The 18,508-nt window shown below is 47.2% G+C and overlaps 1 protein-coding gene across 1 annotated transcript; it reads right to left on the bottom strand.

The window, feature by feature from the left end:
• Positions 1-418: 418 nt before the first annotated feature.
• LOC149520850 (general transcription factor II-I repeat domain-containing protein 2-like) lies at positions 419-18,456 on the bottom strand. Its single transcript, XM_089775059.1, has 2 exons — positions 6,249-18,456; positions 419-2,722 (listed from the first exon to the last, which is right to left on the bottom strand). Exon 1 carries the CDS (start codon positions 14,909-14,911, stop codon positions 13,469-13,471), a length of 1,443 nt encoding a protein of 480 aa, XP_089631185.1. The 5' UTR covers positions 14,912-18,456; the 3' UTR covers positions 419-2,722; positions 6,249-13,468.
• Between the last annotated feature and the right edge of the window lie 52 nt (positions 18,457-18,508).

Genomic DNA, 18,508 nt, shown 5'->3' with positions numbered 1-18,508 from the left:
TAGACATACCCTCAGATAAGAAAGAGGATACAGGCTCCCAGGGGTATATAGATGGGTCTAGCAGCGCATTTTCTCTGAGTGTCAATCTACCATCTATCTGCTGGTCGGGTTAGGTGTTTGATCTCCCGAGGTTCCAAGGGGACGCCCACCTCGTATTCGTCTTTCCTAGGAATTGAGAGACCGGCCCTGGCCTGACACGCTGGAGTCGAGAGGCACAGAAAGGGGTAAAAATTGTACCTGGATGTGGTCCTTTGTCTTAAGTGTACACATAGACTTAGAGCTCTTTAAAGATTAAGCTGTCACTTGGTACCATTATTTCTATCTTTACCTTTTTCCTGTAATCATTTTTAAGACCTATTATATATATATATATATTTGCTAGCATTTAAGAAATAGAGCAATAGCCATTGTAACCATATGATTTATAAGCTTCTTTAATAAACCTGTAACTGTTTAAGCTTTAACCTGACTCCTCCAGTTGCTGTAACAGAACCAAGCACAATTTAAAAGAACTTCAGCCGGTCATAAAGGGACAGACATAGGGAGAGCTTGGGCGTTTGGATCTGTGTCACTCCCAGGTGACAAGATCCGTTGGGGCACCTTTTCAGCCTTCCCCAGGCTGCCCGCTGCGAAGGAACTTTGTGTTCTAGCAGCTAAAATCTAAGGTGTAATAAGCTCTTCCTATATAACGGGGCATCTGTTGGCCTGCTGGCCACCCTCTGCGATGGGACCCCGGTCCTAGCAGTAAAGACACAGACGTTAAACCTTTTCTCGGAAGCACACACACACACACACACTGCCCTGACCGTCGGCTGACAGGTGACTACATCAATAAAACACTTAACAATACTGAGAATGGCCCTCAAGGAGTCCATAGGGTAAACAGAGATTATTGTGCCCTATGTTGAGTGTCACCCTTGTATACTTTTACTCGTGACAGGTGCACCCAAACTGGAATTCCAGTGACCCGGGCCGCTGAAGGAGTTACCAGGAGAACTATGTGAGGTCCAGTCCAGGCTGGTTCAAAGGTTCGTTTTCTATAGGCTTTCACCAGTACTTGATCACCGGGCTGCACCTCACATGTGTCCTCTTCACTAGCCTTTGGGTCTGGTTCAGTTCGGGGGTCCTGTGAGACACACTGAGATAACAATTTGCAATATTCAGCAAGCTGGTCACCCATGACATACAACTCCCCCACTCCAATGCACAGATTTCCTGGCGTCCTCATCGCCCGCCCTGTCAGCATTTCAAAAGGAGATAAGGAATGTGTATTAGTAGGACTGGATCTCATAGACATGAGAACCACTGGTAAATTGGTGACCCAGTCTTTCCCTGTAGCAGAAAACACCTGTTTGGTTAGTTTGTTTTTAATGGTTCGGTTAGCTCTTTCTACTAATCCCGAACTCTGGGGATGGTAGGGACAGTGGAATTTCTGTTTGATCCCCAGTGCCATGCATACTGTTTTCATCACCTTCCCTGTAAAGTGAGTACCTTGGTCACTATCAATGAAACATGGAAATCCCCATCGGGGAATTATTTCAGTCATCAATATTTTAGCTACATCAGACGCAGTGGCCTTGGCCACTGGGAAAGCTTCTACCCACTTAGTAAAGTGATCCACGATCACGAGAACATATTCTTTCCCTCTGCACCTTGGCAGGGGTCCAATGAAATCTATTTGTAACTGCGTGTAGGGCTGTGTTGGTCTTGGCTGATGTCGCATTCTCACTTTCACTGTGGGAGCAGAATTACATTGAGCACGTTACACACCTCCTCACATAATCATGCACATTTGCATTAAGCTGAGGATGCCACCAGGTGTCTGACATCCGGTGGATCACCCTCCGTGCTCCATCATGTCCCAACATGTGATATATTTGTATCATAGTTCCCATCAGCACATTTGGTAACACTAATGTGTTTCCTGGGCCTCTCCAAGTGTTATCATCACACAGTTTTCCCCCATTATCCATCCATAACCACTTTTCTGCCCTTGGTGCAGAGTGTTGGATGTCCTGTAATTCAAAAAAGTTTGGGGTTTTTATGAGAGGCTGTGTTGCAGCAATCAATTGCATCTCTTTACCTTCCACTGCTGCTCGTTTAGCTAGTTTGTCTGCCCTTCGGTTCCCCTTACTATGAGGGTGTGTCCCTGTTGTGTGGGCCCTCACTTTTATCACTGCTAATTCAGTAGGTTTCTGCATGGCTTCATGAAGTTTCTCCACTATTCCCCCATTTTGTGTTGGGGATCCTGTACTCGTCAGGAATCCCCGATTTACCCACAAGTTAATATAATCATGTACAACCCCAAACGCATATCTAGAATCAGTATATATGTTTACAGCATGACCTTTCGCAGCTTCACATGCTGCAACTAATGCCTGCAGTTCTGCTACTTGTGCAGATGCCCCAGGCAAACTGCCGTGTGCCACCAGCTGTCCATCTTGAGTACACACGGCCCATCCTGTGTGTCGCTTGCCATCCACATAGAAGGAAGAACCATCCACGTATAGGCAAGGGGCACCAGGTATTTCAGTTTCTTTTACCAATGGAACGTCCACGGGCTCTTCCTCAAGGCAACAATGATGTGGGTGTCCCTCATCTGGGGTAGGCATGAGGGTGGCAGGGTTTAACGATGACGCTCGTTGCAGATGTACCGAAGGCATTAGCAAGCTCGTTTCCCATCGAGTCCATCTTGCCACATGGACTGCTGAGGATTTCTTCCCTGATAAAATAGCAAGCACAGCGTGAGGTACAACAATATTTACATCCTGTGAACCAATAAGTGGTGTGGCCTGATTTAGGGCCATAGAAGCTCCTTCCACTGCCTGAAGGCATGGTGGCATTGCTTGAGCAACAGCATCTAGTTTAGAAGAGTAGTATGCTACTGGGCGCTGTTTGTCCCCATGTTTTTGCGTTAACACTGCTGCCATATGTCCCTCACTGACATGCGTGTACAATGTAAAAGGCATTAATGGATTAGGAAGTCCCAATCCTGGGGCAGCACTTAGCCTTTTTTTTTCAATGTGGTAAATGCCTGTTCACAGTCAAGTGTCCATTCAATTGCCTCATGTGGTCCACCAGCACCCTTCAGGAGATTATTAAGAGGCTGGACAATCCTTGAATAATTGGGGATTTGAGTTCGGCAGAAATTGAATAGCCCCAATACTTTCCTAACTCCCCTGACCGTAGTTGGTCGTGGGCAGGCATTAATAGCCTCAGTGCGGTCAACAGTTAAACGCCTGTACCCTTTGGATATTAGGTACCCCAGATATGATACTTCCTCCTTTGCAAGCTGAGCCTTTCTAGCATTACATTTTACCGCACTGTCTGCCAAGTGCTGCAGGGTCATTTCTAAGTCTTTCATGTGCATTTGGCGATCTGGTGAGGAGATAAGAAGATCATCAACATACTGTACAACACAAGAAGCCATGTCTGGCAGCTTTGCCAGCACATCAGCTAATGCTCTATGAAACAAAGTAGGTGAGTTATGAAAACCCTGGCTTAGGCGAGTAAAAGTATATTGCTTCCCTTTAACAGTAAATGCAAACCAAAATTGACTGTCAGGGTGCACAGGAACAGACCAAAAACCATTGCTGATGTCCAAGGCTGAAAACATTACGTGATCACTAGGTACAGTAGAAAGAATAGTACTAGGGTCTGCAACTAGGGGGGTGAGTCTGTCTGCATGTATGTTAATATTTCGATAATCAATGGTAAGCCACCATGATCCATTGGGCTTCTTAACAGGCCAGACAGGTGAATTACATTTTGACTGTATTTCTTTTACAACTCCTCTCTTTAACAACTCTTTGACTGTACTTTCTACTGCTGTCAGGGCCTCTGGCTTAATTGGATAGGGACGTGCGGGAGGGGGAGGGTTTCCTGTAATCACCACTGGTGGGACATTCATCAAACCACAGTCGAGTTTATCGGCTGCCCACACTCCCTCTGGTCCTGGCAGCTCAGGGAGCACCTGCACAACACACACACGTTCACCTGGAGAAGAACAGATCAGAGGCACATTAGCACTTGACTTTTGAGATGGTATTTGCAATGAAGGTGACTCACCCAGATTCAAATGACATCCCAATTTTCATAACATGTCAATTCCCATTATTGTACCTTCAGCTTGTTTTGGTGCATAATAAAATCGCCCCATCCAAAAACGTTCTTCTGTCTCGATTAAAAGGGGCTTTGTCAGATATGCTTTCATACTTGCTCCCCCCAACCCTGTTAAAGTAGTAAATTTAGAAGTCAAAGGTAATCCTGGAATATCAGTAATGGATACTGAAGCTCCTGTATCTATAAGGATTTTACACGACATGCCCCCAATCCTAGCATTTAGATACGGATGTGCAGATGAACCATACTGGCTCGCTGCAATGGGGGCCGAAAGCCCTTAATCAGATTTTTTCATGGAGTTGAGGATTTGTAGTAATTGGTCCCGAGACATAGTCTCAAGAGGGTCTTTACCCTTGTTACTAGGGCAATCTTGGACCAATGCCCTGTCTGGTCACACTTCATACACCGATCAGCTCTTCCACCCCCTTTCTTATAACATTCCTTTTTGTTATGGCCCAACATTCCAGTTACTACAATTACCACCTCCCACATTTGCTGCTTTAACTGCAGCAACAAAGTTATCTTCCAAACTCATGTTCAGTTTCCCTTTTCCTTTCTGTCCTCGGGTTTGCATTCTGTGCACCTTTCCTCCTGTATCCGGTTCCTGATTGTGTTTGCTAATGTTTGAAGCCCAAGTTAATAATTCAGCATAACCCGGAGGCTGAAAGCCAGTTTTCAGGGCTGCCTTATAAGGGCCACATACCCCGTCAAGTACCCCCTCTATGAATACAGCATCTTCATGAGTAACATTCTGTTGCCCCCCATACTGTTGATATAACTCAAACTTGTCTTCCACATATTTCTCAAATGGCTCATTTGGACGCTGTTTTCGGTTTGCATATAATGAGTACAACTTAGTACCTGGCCCCAAAGCCACTGTTACAGCCTGTCGGAAATTCCGCACTGCAGTCTCCATATCAGCTGAGGAGGCAAAAATAGCAGTTGCCCATGCAGAGTTATTAAAGCCACCAGCAATTCTACTCCAGGCTGTGCCAGGACATTTTGCTTTTACCATGGTGAAAACATCCAAAGCATGCAGGCCTCCCACTACCATCCGCTCCTGCACCTTTTCCCAGAAGGGTAGGTTTGGGTTATTAAGCTGCAAAGATGACAAGTCTTTTAACATGCTCCGCAAGTCAGATGGACTCATAGGAGTGTGCTCTAGGCGACTTTCAGTAGCAGGGTCCCCTTCCCCTTGATTAGGATTAGGGACAGTGTGCACTCTCACTGGAGCCATAAAACCAGACTGATATCCCCTCATTCCACATGTAGGGTCCAAAGGTGCTGAGGGACAAGATCTCTCTTCCTGCAAGGCTGTTTCTTTATAGTTTTTTGCTTCTGTTTGCAGTTTTTCTACCTCTGCTTCTGACTCTCCCACCCTTCCTTTTAGCGTATCACACTTTCTAACCAGCTGTTCATAATCAACAATTAAACACATACCAGCCATTTTGTCCTTCTCTTTACTGTCTTTTAACCCCATACACCAACAGGCAACATAATATGGATGTTTAGTTGGGTAATCAGCATGTGTTGGATATCCTTGTTTCAATGCCTTGTCATACTGAGACAGGGCAGATCTTATACCCAGCAACCTCACATCTACACTGAGGACATTGTCTTCCTCTGATAAATATTGTGGTTTATGCACAAAATCAGTGTTGCCCACCTGTAATGGGGGGTGGTCATCCTTCTTTCTTTCAGTCGTACAGCCAAGATATCTCAACAAGAAAACTAAGAAACTTACTGCTACAATAGTGATAAAAGCACTAATTAAACACTCTTCATATTGTGGATCACTAAATCCCTTCATCTTTCCCCCCCTTTTTTTTTAACCTAAATATCCTCCAATCTCAAAATCTTTAAATACAATACTGTTTACAAACTAAAAATTTCCAATTAGGAGATCTGGGCCAGCCAACACATTAACTAGAGGTACTTATGGCTATACCTGCCCCTACACTAACTGTTGGTCCTTATGGCCTCTTTGATTTCCCACTTCAACAACACTTAGAGGAACTTACAGCTTAACCCGCCCCCACACTAAGTACAGTGTCTTAAGACTGCAACCAAAATGTTACAAAACTGCAACAAACCCCTTAAATTCTCCAACACCCAGTTTCACTTACTACAAAAAGGTGTGAGAGTCACCAGTCAGGTCAGGGACACACAACCAAATGAAAAATGAACAAAATCACCCTCTAACTTGATTGTAGGTCTTGATCCTGAAGGATATTTCTGACCCTGCTCGCTGCGCCAAGAAACTGTTGGGATTTTGCGGTTCCCAGAGAGTCAGGTGCTGGGCAGAATCAAGGGTCTTCAATTCAATTCAATTCAATTCAATTCAATACAAGACTTTATTCAATGTGCACAAAGGGAGAGCCCCTGGTACTAAAATCAGCCAGAGCCCCTCCCCTTGCTGTTTTATAGCACATGGTTACAGGTTACATAACACAAACTTCTAAACCAATCAGATTCAACCTTTCCATATATGGCTTTGTTTGTCACATGTCCGCACCTCTCCACTCCACATGCCGAGCTCACCCCCCTCCCCTTGGCCTCCCCCAGGCTGTTGCTAGGGTGGTGAGCCACAGCATGCCTCTCCATGCATACCCTTCAGTGCCCAATACACACCTGAGGAATGCATCTGGAAACCTGCAACCAATCAGTATCTAATGGCTGCTGGCACGTGACACAGGGATCGGTCACTTGGCCATGTGACCCACTCCAGCTTGGGAGGTACCAGGAATGGATATAAAGTGCCATGAGGCTGTCAAAGTCAGACAGGACTCACAGATTTGTCAGACCGCTCTGTTTATTCAGCAAAGCTGCTCTGCTAAATTCACCCAGAAAATATGAGTGCCATACAAGGTTCAAACCCCTTGATTTATACAGTCAAAAGAAAGCCAAAATTAACAGGATTAAGAGAGGGGCAAAACTTCACATAATTAGTGTGAGGCTAGTCAAGTATCTTCATTTCCACATCAAGCACACAGCAATCTCCTGTCCATATCTCCTTGGTTATCTCAATTGCTTTCTCCCTAACACCTAATGTTCCTTTTCCTATTAACTCTGGCTAGCACTCTGATCTGCATACCTACAAACAACATTAACATACTTTTCTTCTTCCTGTTCAGAGACAAACAGTATTCCTTCAACTTATTCAATTACAGCATAATTCATCTTTCTCTTACAGTATAATTCTTCCTACTTTCACAATCCCTCCTTTTGGTCAAGCCACGCCTATGACCAACAATTACTGGGTTCCACACATTAACCTTTCTTTGTCTCTCTGTTCATCAGTGATATTTAAAACCATCAGATTAGCACTCTGGTGAGGGATAGCTAGCTGTGTGACGTCTTGCACAGTTTTGGATACAACAGGAGATTAACTGAAAACATACAAAAATCATTAAGATCCCAAATAGGATAGTCAGGTCTCCCTGAAACAACCAGTTTCCTATGCCAGAGACATTGGACAAGTTACTTAGCCATTTCCACAGGGAACTTGGCGCTTCGTTGGGAAGGTATGCAATCTGCTCCAAGTGGCTAGTGTGATCTATTACATCATTGGTGTTGTCAGGTGTGTATATATACACACAACATTCTTTGCCAATGAGAGCACAGGTCCCTCCTTTTGCCGCCAGCACTATATCCAATGCCTGACGGTTTTGGAGGGTCACCTGTCGGATCGCTCCTGTTTCCTTGGCCAGGGCCCTTAAACTTTCTCTAGTTTCATTTACCATGATTTCAACTACTGCTTGTAACCTCAGAAGCCTTTTTGCATGATGTATTACTCCCCCAAATGGGATAAAGGAACCACCAATAGTCTCTTCCCAAGTTAAGGGGCTTATGGGATTCACATACCATTGGGCATCTAACAAGTCCCTTCTTTTTCGCCTAAAATTACGGAGGCGTTCTCGTGGGAAGGACTCTAACACTCGGCATTGTGGGAAAAGTTGGGCGGGATAACAGATACCTGACCAGTTAACTGGTAACGCGGTATAGGCTTTTGTCCCGCAGACCCACTGATGCCCTATCAAAGCTGGGAAGGGTCGGTTGCACCCCTTTGCCATATAGGTGTCTACAAAGGAGGAGTAATATCCCCCGAAGGGCGCACGGTGATTCTCCTTACGGGGAGTGGTGTTATTTGCATGGCATTGAAAGATTGTACTGTTCTCACTAGGGTGGCTGTAGGGGGAGCATGAGAGTGATTTCCCTGTTTGATCCCAGGTTGAGAAAAAAATTCATATCCCCATACCCAGTTCGTCATTCTCCAATCTTGTTTGAATAATCCCACACCCCATTGGTTACAATATGCCGGAGACAACTGCTCCTCCCCAGATTCAGCCCCGTCCCATTACACACCCAACACCAGTGACCTTTTCCCTCCTCCACACATCCATTTAGATACATTTATTCCCACTGCTTCCCAAGTGTCATTACTGTTCCATGTCTTGTTAAACGGATGAGGTCCTCTGGTGAGGCCTGGGGAATTAAGTGGGATTGCCAAGACAGGAACACCAGCTTGTGAGTGGGCTGGGATGTGGCTGCAGACCCAGCAATTAGAGATATTAAGGGCCTGAGCGATCCATACTTGCTGGTGGATAAAAGAATTGTCATTGTCATTGTGGATTCCCCAGACCTTAAGACACCAGTGGCTGAGGAACAGGCCCCACCAGAGGCACATGCTGGAGGCAAGACCCTTTTGGTTCTGACAACCTCAGCAGAGGGAACCGCAGTCACGGTTTTATGTCCGCCAGGCAGCAGGCGCTAGGCTCACTACTGCTTCTTCTTGGGCCTTCCTTTTGGTCCTCGTCTGCTTCAGGCAACCCTTACGTGAACGTAGGTTGTAAGGTATTGCAGGCTGTTCCTCTACGTCTTCTTCTGGACTCAAAAGTGACTCTGCGTGGTCCTGAGGCGATGATTGGTCCGCAGGGGCTGGTGCCTTCTTACACTGCGAAGCCTGTATCCATGCTGCGATGCCGGATAGCTTAACAGCCGTCTGGGTAGTGAGCAGCACCTGATGCGGGCCCTTCCACCGGGGTTCCAAGGCGTGTTTGATGGTGATGTCGTACGTAGACCCAATCACCTGTCTCGAGAGCGTGGCAGGCATCAGAGGTGGGTTCCGTCAGCCAGGCAGCTTGAACCTGTGAATGGAAGTGACTTACAGCTTGCATTAGTCCATTGCAGTACTGAACGAGTGTACCGTGAGTCAAGTTCAAGTCTGAGACTGGAGTAATGGTAGCCATTGTTCGCATAGGGCGCCCCATAACAATTTCAAAAGGACTTCATTTATGTCTTTGGGATGGGATGGATTGAATTTCCATAAGGGCCAACGGTAAGGCTGCTGGCCAGCTTAACCCTGTAGAGTAAACATTTTTTTTTTTTTTTTGCAAGCTTATTTTTTTTCCCCCACACCATTTCATTGTTCAACTGCACCTGCGCTCTGTGGGTGGTAGGGACAGTGCAGCAGGTGTGTGACGTGTAACACATGATCCAGGTGCTGAACAAGTTGTCCGGTAAAATGTGTACCCCGGTCACTGGACAGAGTGGCAGGAATTCCTTTGGCAGTGTGACAGGGCGCCTGCCCTGCACTGGCCCTTTAATACCAGGACTCCGGCCCGGAGCCAGGGCTAGCAGAGAGGAGGCCAGCGGGAGCTAGTTAGGGCTAGAGAGGGCCCAGCTGGCAAAGACCCAGGACTGCCCGAGTGGCTGGGGGCAGCCAGCTGAACCCATTAGGGCGAGTATGAGCACAGCTGGTTCGTATATATAGAGAAGCCCAGGTTGCTCAAGGGAGGGGAGAGGCCAGTGAGGGGCTGGCTGTGGAGGAAGCAGGAGCTCCCAGGAGGGAGACCTGCTGGGGCTAGCCAGCTAGAGCTGGGAGAAGGCCAGCTAAGGCTACCCTGATGAGGGGCCGGAGGAAAGGCCCGGGCGTGGAGACAGGTTACAGCCTGGCTTAGGTAAGCGGGGCCACGGAGATAAGCCCAGAGGCCTATGATGAGCAACCCATACAGACTGTATTCTGCCCTGAGATGGGCTATATGAAGACAGTCAGGGGGCACTGAGGCGCACTGGGGTGTGAACCCCCTGACAGGCAGGCATAATATGATTTAACAAACATTTGGCAACAGACAGTGAATCAGCTTTGGGACACGGAAAGGCTTCAGTCCAACCCGAAAATAAACATACCATAACCAAAATGAATTCATATCATTGACACTTAGGCATTTGTACAAAATCAAGCTGCCAATGCAAGAACAGTGCTTGGGGCAGGCCCCAGAACCCTTGAGCTACCTTTACAGGTTTGCCAACATTGTAGCTTTGGCAAGTGGTACAGGCGGCACAGTGGCGGGCTGCAAAAGAGCTGAAATGTGGGGCTCACCATCCTGCCTTAGTTACAGCAGAGAGCATCCCCTCCTTTCCGACATGCAAAACATCGTGAAGCAGGGCGGCCAGAGAGGGGTAGAGTGAAAAGGGGGCCACAAAGGCACAAGTAGGCGAGCGCCAAAGGGAATCGGGGTATAGAGAGCAACCCAGGAGTCTTTTTCCGCTTCTGGGGCAGTGTCTTGGAGCAGGGTGAGGTCAGAAAGGGACGGCGGTGCTACAGAAACAGAAAGGGAACCGAGAAACGCACCTGGGGAAGGTTCTATGGCAGCATTACCCTTGGCAACATCAGTATCTGCTGTGGAGTGGCCAGGGCACTTAACAATAGCTAATGTAGATGGGAGTAAAACTGCATACAGGAGAGCAGCAATGTAGGGGCCATTCTTGATAGGGCTACCAGCAGAGGTAAGGAAACCCCGAGCTTGCCAGAGGGTGCCAAAGTCACGTACAACCTCAAAAGTGTAACGAGAATCAGTATAAATGGTGGCGGAGCGCCCCTCAGCCAGAAAGCAAGTGGGGGTTAGGGCAACTAGTTCAGCAACTTGTGCTGAGGTCACAGAGGGTAAAGGCGCCGCTTCTAGGGTTTCAGAGAGCGATACCACAGTGTATCCTGCAAGGAGACGACCTTGGTTATCTCTAAAGCAGGAACCGTCAGTGAATAACAGAAGGTCAGAGTTAGAGAGAGGGACATCAGAAAGGTCGGGGCGTGGGACGGTGACAGCAGAGACAGTTGCAAGATAGTCGTGGGGTTCACCGTCATCGGACAGAGGAAGGAGAGTGGCAGGGTTCAACTGAGAACAGCACTTTATGGTGATATGCGAAGCCGAAAGCAGTAAAAGTTCATACCTAGTGAGGCGGGCGGAGGAAAAGTGAGCTGTAGCAGGAGAGCTTCTACAGAGTGAGGGACCATGAGAGAAAGAGGAGAGCAGAGGACAAGGGACTCAGACATTTCGACTAGGCGTGCCGCAGCAGCCACAGCACGCAGGCAGGGGGGTAAACCCTGGGCAACAGGGTTCCAAGGTGGCAGAGAAATAGGCCACTGGACGATTTTTGTCACTATGCTCCTGAGTAAGAACCCCAAGTGCACAACCAGATTGCTCGTGGCAGAAAAGAGTAAAAGGCTTACAGTAGTTAGGTAACCCTAAGGTGGGGGGCAGTGAGAAGCACTAAAGAGTCAGTTTGAGGCAGATAATGAAGGGGAACAGAGGAGTAGATCATTTACATATTGGACCAATGTGGACCCAGAGGGGAAGACCAGGTCAACAAGGTCTCTGGCTAATGCTTGGGAAAAGTAAGACGGGCTTTCTGTGTACCCCTAGGGAAGCATGGTCCATGTGTACTGCTGCCCCTTGTAAGAAAAGGCAAAAAGATACTGGGACTTAGGGTGAACCGGGACAGAAAAGAAAGCAGAACACAGATCAACAACAGTAAAATGAGTTGCATCTGGCAGGATAGAAGCCAGATTAGTTGCTGGGTTAGGGACTACAGGAAGGTGGGTACAACAATGCAGTTAATGGCTCGAAGATCCTGAACAAACCGCCATGATTTCCCATCAGCCTTTCAAACTGGGAGGATAGGGATGTTACAGTGCTGTAACACGGGACAATAACGCCTTGTTCCCACAGGGTGGATATGACCGGAGCGGAAACCTCTAAATCCCCAAAACCCAGTCCCACGACCCCTTCTCCAACCTCATCCCCGTTCTTGGTACCTTCCCTGTTCCCTGTACTGTCTGCCCTGCCCTGAATAATGCTGTATTTGCAGAGCCATTAACTTTTGTGAGGACTGCTCCTCTTTCCTTTTAGAGTGCGGTGGCAATGCTCTGCCACTGCTTGCAATTTGTCCATGGTCTTGGCCTCCCATCTAACACTTATTTGCTTTAGCAGTATGTTAATAGCAGATAGGAGGCCATTAACAAACGCATGCGCCAGGGTGCCCTGTCCATTTTCACCCGGTTGCTGTAAAAAAACAAAAACCATCAGTCAGTCTGCGTGATAGTTGCCCGGGTTTTCTCTCTGTTGCTATTTACAGCAACGTATGGCCGTCCAGTTGGTTTTTGGAGTCCATATTTGGGGAATGGCCTCATGCAGGCACTTAGCTTGATTCTTACATTTGTTCCAGTAGGCAGCATCAGGACCAGTGTCTGGCAAATTAGAAGGATGCTCAGTGGTGGGCCAATTTGCTATCAGGAGTCTTTTTTTCCCCCCTTGTTCGCTAGGGGTTATAAATAGCTTACACAGTTGCAGGAGGTCTGCCCCAGAGGGTTCACAGGCACTGCACACTAGCAAAAATTCCTCTGCAAATTTGGCAGGGTTTTCCTGGGGCTTTGGAAAACCTTTTACAATTGAGTGGAGCTCCGTGTGGGTCCAGGGTTTATAGCTCCAAGTGGGACCCGTCTGAGTCTTCTTGGAGGACGGGGTAAAGGGAAGCGCTCGGTCTGGTGGTGGGAGAGGAGGTTTCCAATAAAGCTTTTTACTTATAATTAGAATTTTTAAGGGAGGCGAGCTTCGATTCAGTCCATCTAAGACAGGGGTGTCCAAACTTTTTTCAAAGAGGGCCAGATTTGATGAAGTGAACATGCGTGAGGGCCGACCATTTTGCCTGACATTCTTTGAACCATTAAAATTAAATGCAAATTAACTATGTTATGCAAAGTTTATTGCAAACGGCATACTTTTCATTTTGTCACATGGATGACAAATCTAAACAAGTGTTAAATCACTCTGCCTTTCATATCTGAAGGCCAGATGAAAAAAAAAATCCAGGAAGCTGAAATATATGTCAGGAACATTGTAAAGTACATTACATATTATCAACTTTTAAGTTAAAAAAATATGAACAGGAACATAACACCAACTATACATGTTGTGTCCAAATATATTTATAACTGATTTAGACCAACTGACATTAACTGAGATTTTACAATGTATTCATCTCAATTGAAAAAAAAAACTTGCCTACACTAATGTGAAGGGTGAAACTGAGATCTGGACTGCAGCACATAGGCTAGGTCTGGTTCAAAGGCAGTGGTTTTGATGCGCAAAATGTCACGCAGGTGAGAGTCACTTAGTCTTGTCCTCACGCGGTTCTTGTTAAAGTTCATAGCAGAGAATGTCTTCTCACACATATATGTTGAGCCAAACAAGCTCAGCATTTTCTTAGCCAATGTTCGAATCTCTTGAAACCGGCTCTTATCCAGTTGGCGGTAAAAGTTCACAAGAGAGAGCTGTTGGTGACGACTGCGTAACTCGCTGTCACAATGCAGCTCAATGAGCTCGAGCTGCAGCTGATCTGGAGCATCATCGGGGTCAACAGAGAATGGAGAGGAGAAAAGGCTGATCTCCTTTTCAATAGCTGCAAAATCCTGAAAGCGCCGTTTAAACTCCCCAGCCAGAGATGCGATGTCTGCTGCATACCTGCTCGTTTGCGCACTGATATTGTCCTGTGGAAAACTGTTCATTATTTCCTGCAACGCTGAAAAATGTATGGTATTGGGCTGTGTTTGTGACAACTGCCTTATGAAAAGTTGCAGCTTTGTCCCAAAGGCTTTGAGGTGTGAATAAAGCTGGTTCACCGCTGCATCTTTCCCCTGAAGACTCGTGTTCAGTACATTCAGATGCTTTGTTATGTCAACTAGAAACCCCAAATCAGCCAGCCAAATAGGATCAGATAGTTCTCGCATTGGTTGTCCCTTTGTTTCCAAGAATTCTCCGATTTCCTTTCTGAGAGAGTAGAAACGCTGCAGTGCAGACCCCCGACTGAGCCATCTTACATCGTTGTGATATAAAACATCTTCGTATTCAGCCTGGATGTCCAGTAGAAACTGTTTAAACTGGCGGTGGCACAGGGCTTTAGAGCGAATAAAATTAATAGTCTTTAGCACCGGTTTCATAACATGATCATATTTGAGATGTTTAGCACAGAGAACTTGTTGATGAATGATACAATGGAGTTTAATAGCTTTGCCTCCTTCTTCGATCACCTTGTTACAGATTAGGGTTGATAATCCACTTCGTTCACCAACCATGGCAGGTGCCCCATCAGTAATAATCCCAGTAACTTTGTTCCAAGGCAGTTTCATGTCATCTATGGCGGAACTAACAGAAACAAATAAATCTTTTCCTCTTGTTTGGTCCGTAAGGCTCTGGAGGTCAAGTAGCTCTTCAGTCACATTCATTTCATCGTCCACCCCTCTCATAAAAATCAGCAACTGAGCTGTGTCAGATAGGTCCGTGCTTTCATCACAGGCTATTGAAAAGAAGTCAAAATCCACTCCTTTGGATGTCAACTGTCTCTTAATATCTGATGAAATCTCTTCAATTCTCCGTGCTACAGTGTTACGAGCCAGGCAAATGTTGGCAAACTCTTGCTTCTTCTCGGGACAAATATTCTCAACCATTTTCATAACTCATTCTTTAATAAAGTCACCCTCAGCAAAAGATTTGCAATTTTTAGCAATTAACGTTGCCACCTCATAGCTCGCCCTTGTGGCATTTTCATTTGACTCACGGGCTCTTATGAAAAATTTCTGTTGTGACATTAAAACAGCTTCAAGTTGCTTCAACTTTTCACTGCGGTCGTGCCCTGTAAGCTTGTCGTATGTGCTATGTCTCGACTGGTAGTGTCTCTTGACATTAAATTCCTTATAAACAGCCACAGTCTCTTGGCATATCAGACAAACACAGTGATTCTGTATTTCAGTGAAGAAATATTCCACTTTCCACCTGTCCTGGAAGCGGCGGCCCTCACTGTCAACTTTCCTTCTCTTATTTACAGTTGCCATTTTTTTAAATTGACCAGAAGGGGAAGGGATCATGTGAGCGCAGTGCCAGAGGTTTAATACACTGCCCAAGTAATACACTGCACTAATACACTGCCCAACAAGAATTCTCTTGCCTTTGTGGCTGTTTGTGGCGAAGTGTCTAATGATGACCTCCGGCGTGTTCGCAGCTCCACGTGCCTGAGCCCGCCAGAAAGCTGACAGTGCGCAGGGCCAATCACAGATACTGAGATTGAGCAGCTGAGGAGTCCGTCCCTGATCTCAGCAGCTGTGGAGTCCGTCCCTGCACTCTCAGCCCCAAGGTAGAGGGCCTGCAGGGTCAGAGGCGGGCGGAGAGCGCAGGGCACGCTGGCCTCACAGCGGCCCGGGGGCAGGGCGAACCCGCAGCCAAGCGGGAGAGCGGGGCTGTGGATGTGCCCTACATGGCAGACTTTAGGACCGCAGCGGCCGCCATGGACGGCGGCGGCACGGCCGGAAGCGGCGCCAGTTCAGAGGAGCGCCGGGGAGCCAGGAGAGGGGGAGGAAGCGGGGGCTGTCCCCGCACTCTCAGCCCCAAAGCGGAGTGCAGGGGCAGGGTCTGGGACCGCGTCGGCCCGAAGCGGCGTGCTGCGCGCGCCAGTTGAAAAAAGCACCGGGGATCCGGGAGAAGTGGGGGGCCGTATTAAATCCGACCGCGGGCCGCAATTGGCCCGTGGGCCGGACTTTGGACATGCCTGATCTAAGATTTGCCTCGTCCCACCACTGCATGAAGCAATCTACCTCTCCTCTAGCCAATTTAGTTTTGGGAAGGCCAGGTTTGTCTTTTAAGACATCCACTTGGTCTTTGTTCCAAGATCCTAACAGTGGCCACTGAGTTTTGGGATCCCCCAGAGTCAATCTAGATCATTTTTCCAGAAATTTACAGGAGTCCGGACCCTTTCTAAAATATATAAACTGAGCCCGGGTCCCTTTAGGGAACTATCCCTGCTTAGACGTCTAGTTACCCATACAGGAGGACTTCATACACCAATCACACAAGGAGGAAATTCGGGTTCGTCAGAGCGGTGCCCAGTGCAACACACAAAAGAAGCCCACAGGCTACTGCCTCAATTGCCCTTGCGTTCACTCCAAGGATTTTATCCAAGGTGCGGTGCGGCTGCGATTGTGCAGATTCCAGTCACACAGACTGCGGGGACAGGAGCCCCTTGGTCAGCCAGTCCCTGGACAGGGCTGGCTCCCAGACTCACTCCCACCACAGGGAAGATGGATAGACACAGAGACAAGACAGTCCTCAGTCCGGACAAAACATAGAAATAATTACCTGACCAGAGTCCTGATGTTAGATCCCGGGATCCCTACCAGAACAGAGAGGGAACCAACCGGTTCGATGGCATAGGCTTCGCTGTGGTTGTGCACCTTTCCATTCTGGCAGAGGACCGCTCGGGCCAAATGCCCAGGTGCCGGCTACCACAGTCATCCTGCAAGACAGTCAGGGATCACACGGCCTCAGTGAAGATGGTTGCCATCTCGGTGGAACCTCCAAATTGTCAAAGTCAGACAGGACTCTCAGATTTGTCAGACCGCTCTGTTTATTTAGCAAAGCTGCTCTGCTAAATTCACCCAGAAAATGTGTGTGTCATACAAGGTTCAAACCCCTTGATTTATACAGTCAAAAGAAAGCCAAAATTAACAGGATTAAAAGAGGGGTAAAACTTCACATAATTAGTGTGAGGCTAGTCAAGTATCTTCATTTCCACATCAAGCACACAGCAATCTCCTGTCCATATCTCCTTGGTTATCTCAATTGCTTTCTCCCTAAAACCTAATGTTCCTTTTCCTATTAACTCTGGCTAGCACTCTGATCTGCATACCTACAAACAACATTAACATACTTTTCTTCTTCCTGTTCAGAGACAAACAGTATTCCTTCAACTTATTCAATTACAGCATAATTCATCTTTCTCTTACAGTATAATTCTTTCTACTTTCACAGTACAAATGGTGTCCATAGCCTCTGTGTCTCAGAGGCTGGACATGCACGACAGAGGGATCACAATGATTCTGTTCTGTTCCCTCCCTTTGGGGAATCTAGTATTGGCCGCTGTCGGCAGACAGGATACTGGGCTGGATGGACCTTTGGTCTGACCCACTGTGACGTAGTGGGGACTATATTCACCGTTTGCTTCATGTTCTATGTGATTCCTAGCGTCCTGTGCTGGGGATGGGAATGTTGGGTGTGGCTCACGGGGAGGTGTACATTTTAGTACATACAAGACAGCCTGAGCTGTTGTTGTGTAACATGAGCTAGGTGGAGGATTGTCAGCTGACACCTTTTGCCCAGGAAGCAGGACAAAGGAGGAGGCGGGGCTGCCTGCAGGGCATGGGAGTTAGTCTCCACGGGCTTAGGTTGCAGGGAGGGGGGCATGGCACTGGCCCTGGGTCCCCCCTCTCCCCAAGTTGGATTGTACTGACTGCGTCTGGTTCCTGTGTTAATAAGTTAACATCAGACAAAAGATTTAAAGCAATCAGTTGAGGAGGAAATCTGTAGAAGCATCTTGGCTCATGATCCCAGTAGTATAAAAGCAATAATTTTCAGTATGTAAACAGTAGTCTTGGTAGCTTTCCTAAAGACTAAGTTAAATTTTGATTAATCAGCTAATCGAGTAGTTGATGGAATTTCCATTGACTACTCAATTAGTTGATAAGGGGGGGGGGCGCTCGCAGATCTTGCTACATTTCAAATGCCGAGGCACAGCGGGGAACCCGACACATGGGGACTGCTGCAGTCCTCCCCCACACCGTGGCGAGGGTGCTAGGGGGAAACCAGCTTTTAAGCTGGCTCCCCACCAGCTCCTGCTCCCCCAGCCCTTGCTGCTTCTGATATAGAAGTAGCAAGGGGGGGGGGGGGGAGAATGCGAGTAGTCGACTACTCTCACATCCCTACTAAACACATGGCTCATTTCACCATAACAAGAGTAACAGCAGTAATGGGTTATACCCTGGAGTTCCTATCCAACCTGTCTACTCTGGCCCTTTTGCACAAAAACATTTCCGGAAAAGGGCTTTTGCCCGAACGGGTACGTCAGAGCATTTGCGCAACAAGCACTGATTTCGGACAGTAGAACGTCAGTGCTTTTGTACAAAATCAAGTATGTGAAGGTGTACATACTGGAGAGGGAAAATGTGCTTTAGTAAGAAATATATATTTAACTAAAAGCGTCAACGAGTCCTGTGGCACCTTAT

Source organism: Pelodiscus sinensis, chromosome W (genome assembly GCF_052426305.1).
Source record: "Pelodiscus sinensis isolate ZL-2025 chromosome W, ASM5242630v1, whole genome shotgun sequence".
In the NCBI taxonomy this organism is placed as follows: domain Eukaryota; kingdom Metazoa; phylum Chordata; order Testudines; family Trionychidae; genus Pelodiscus; species Pelodiscus sinensis.
The sequence above is the reverse complement of the archived record's forward strand: the minus strand, read 5'-3'. Positions and strand labels throughout refer to the sequence as shown.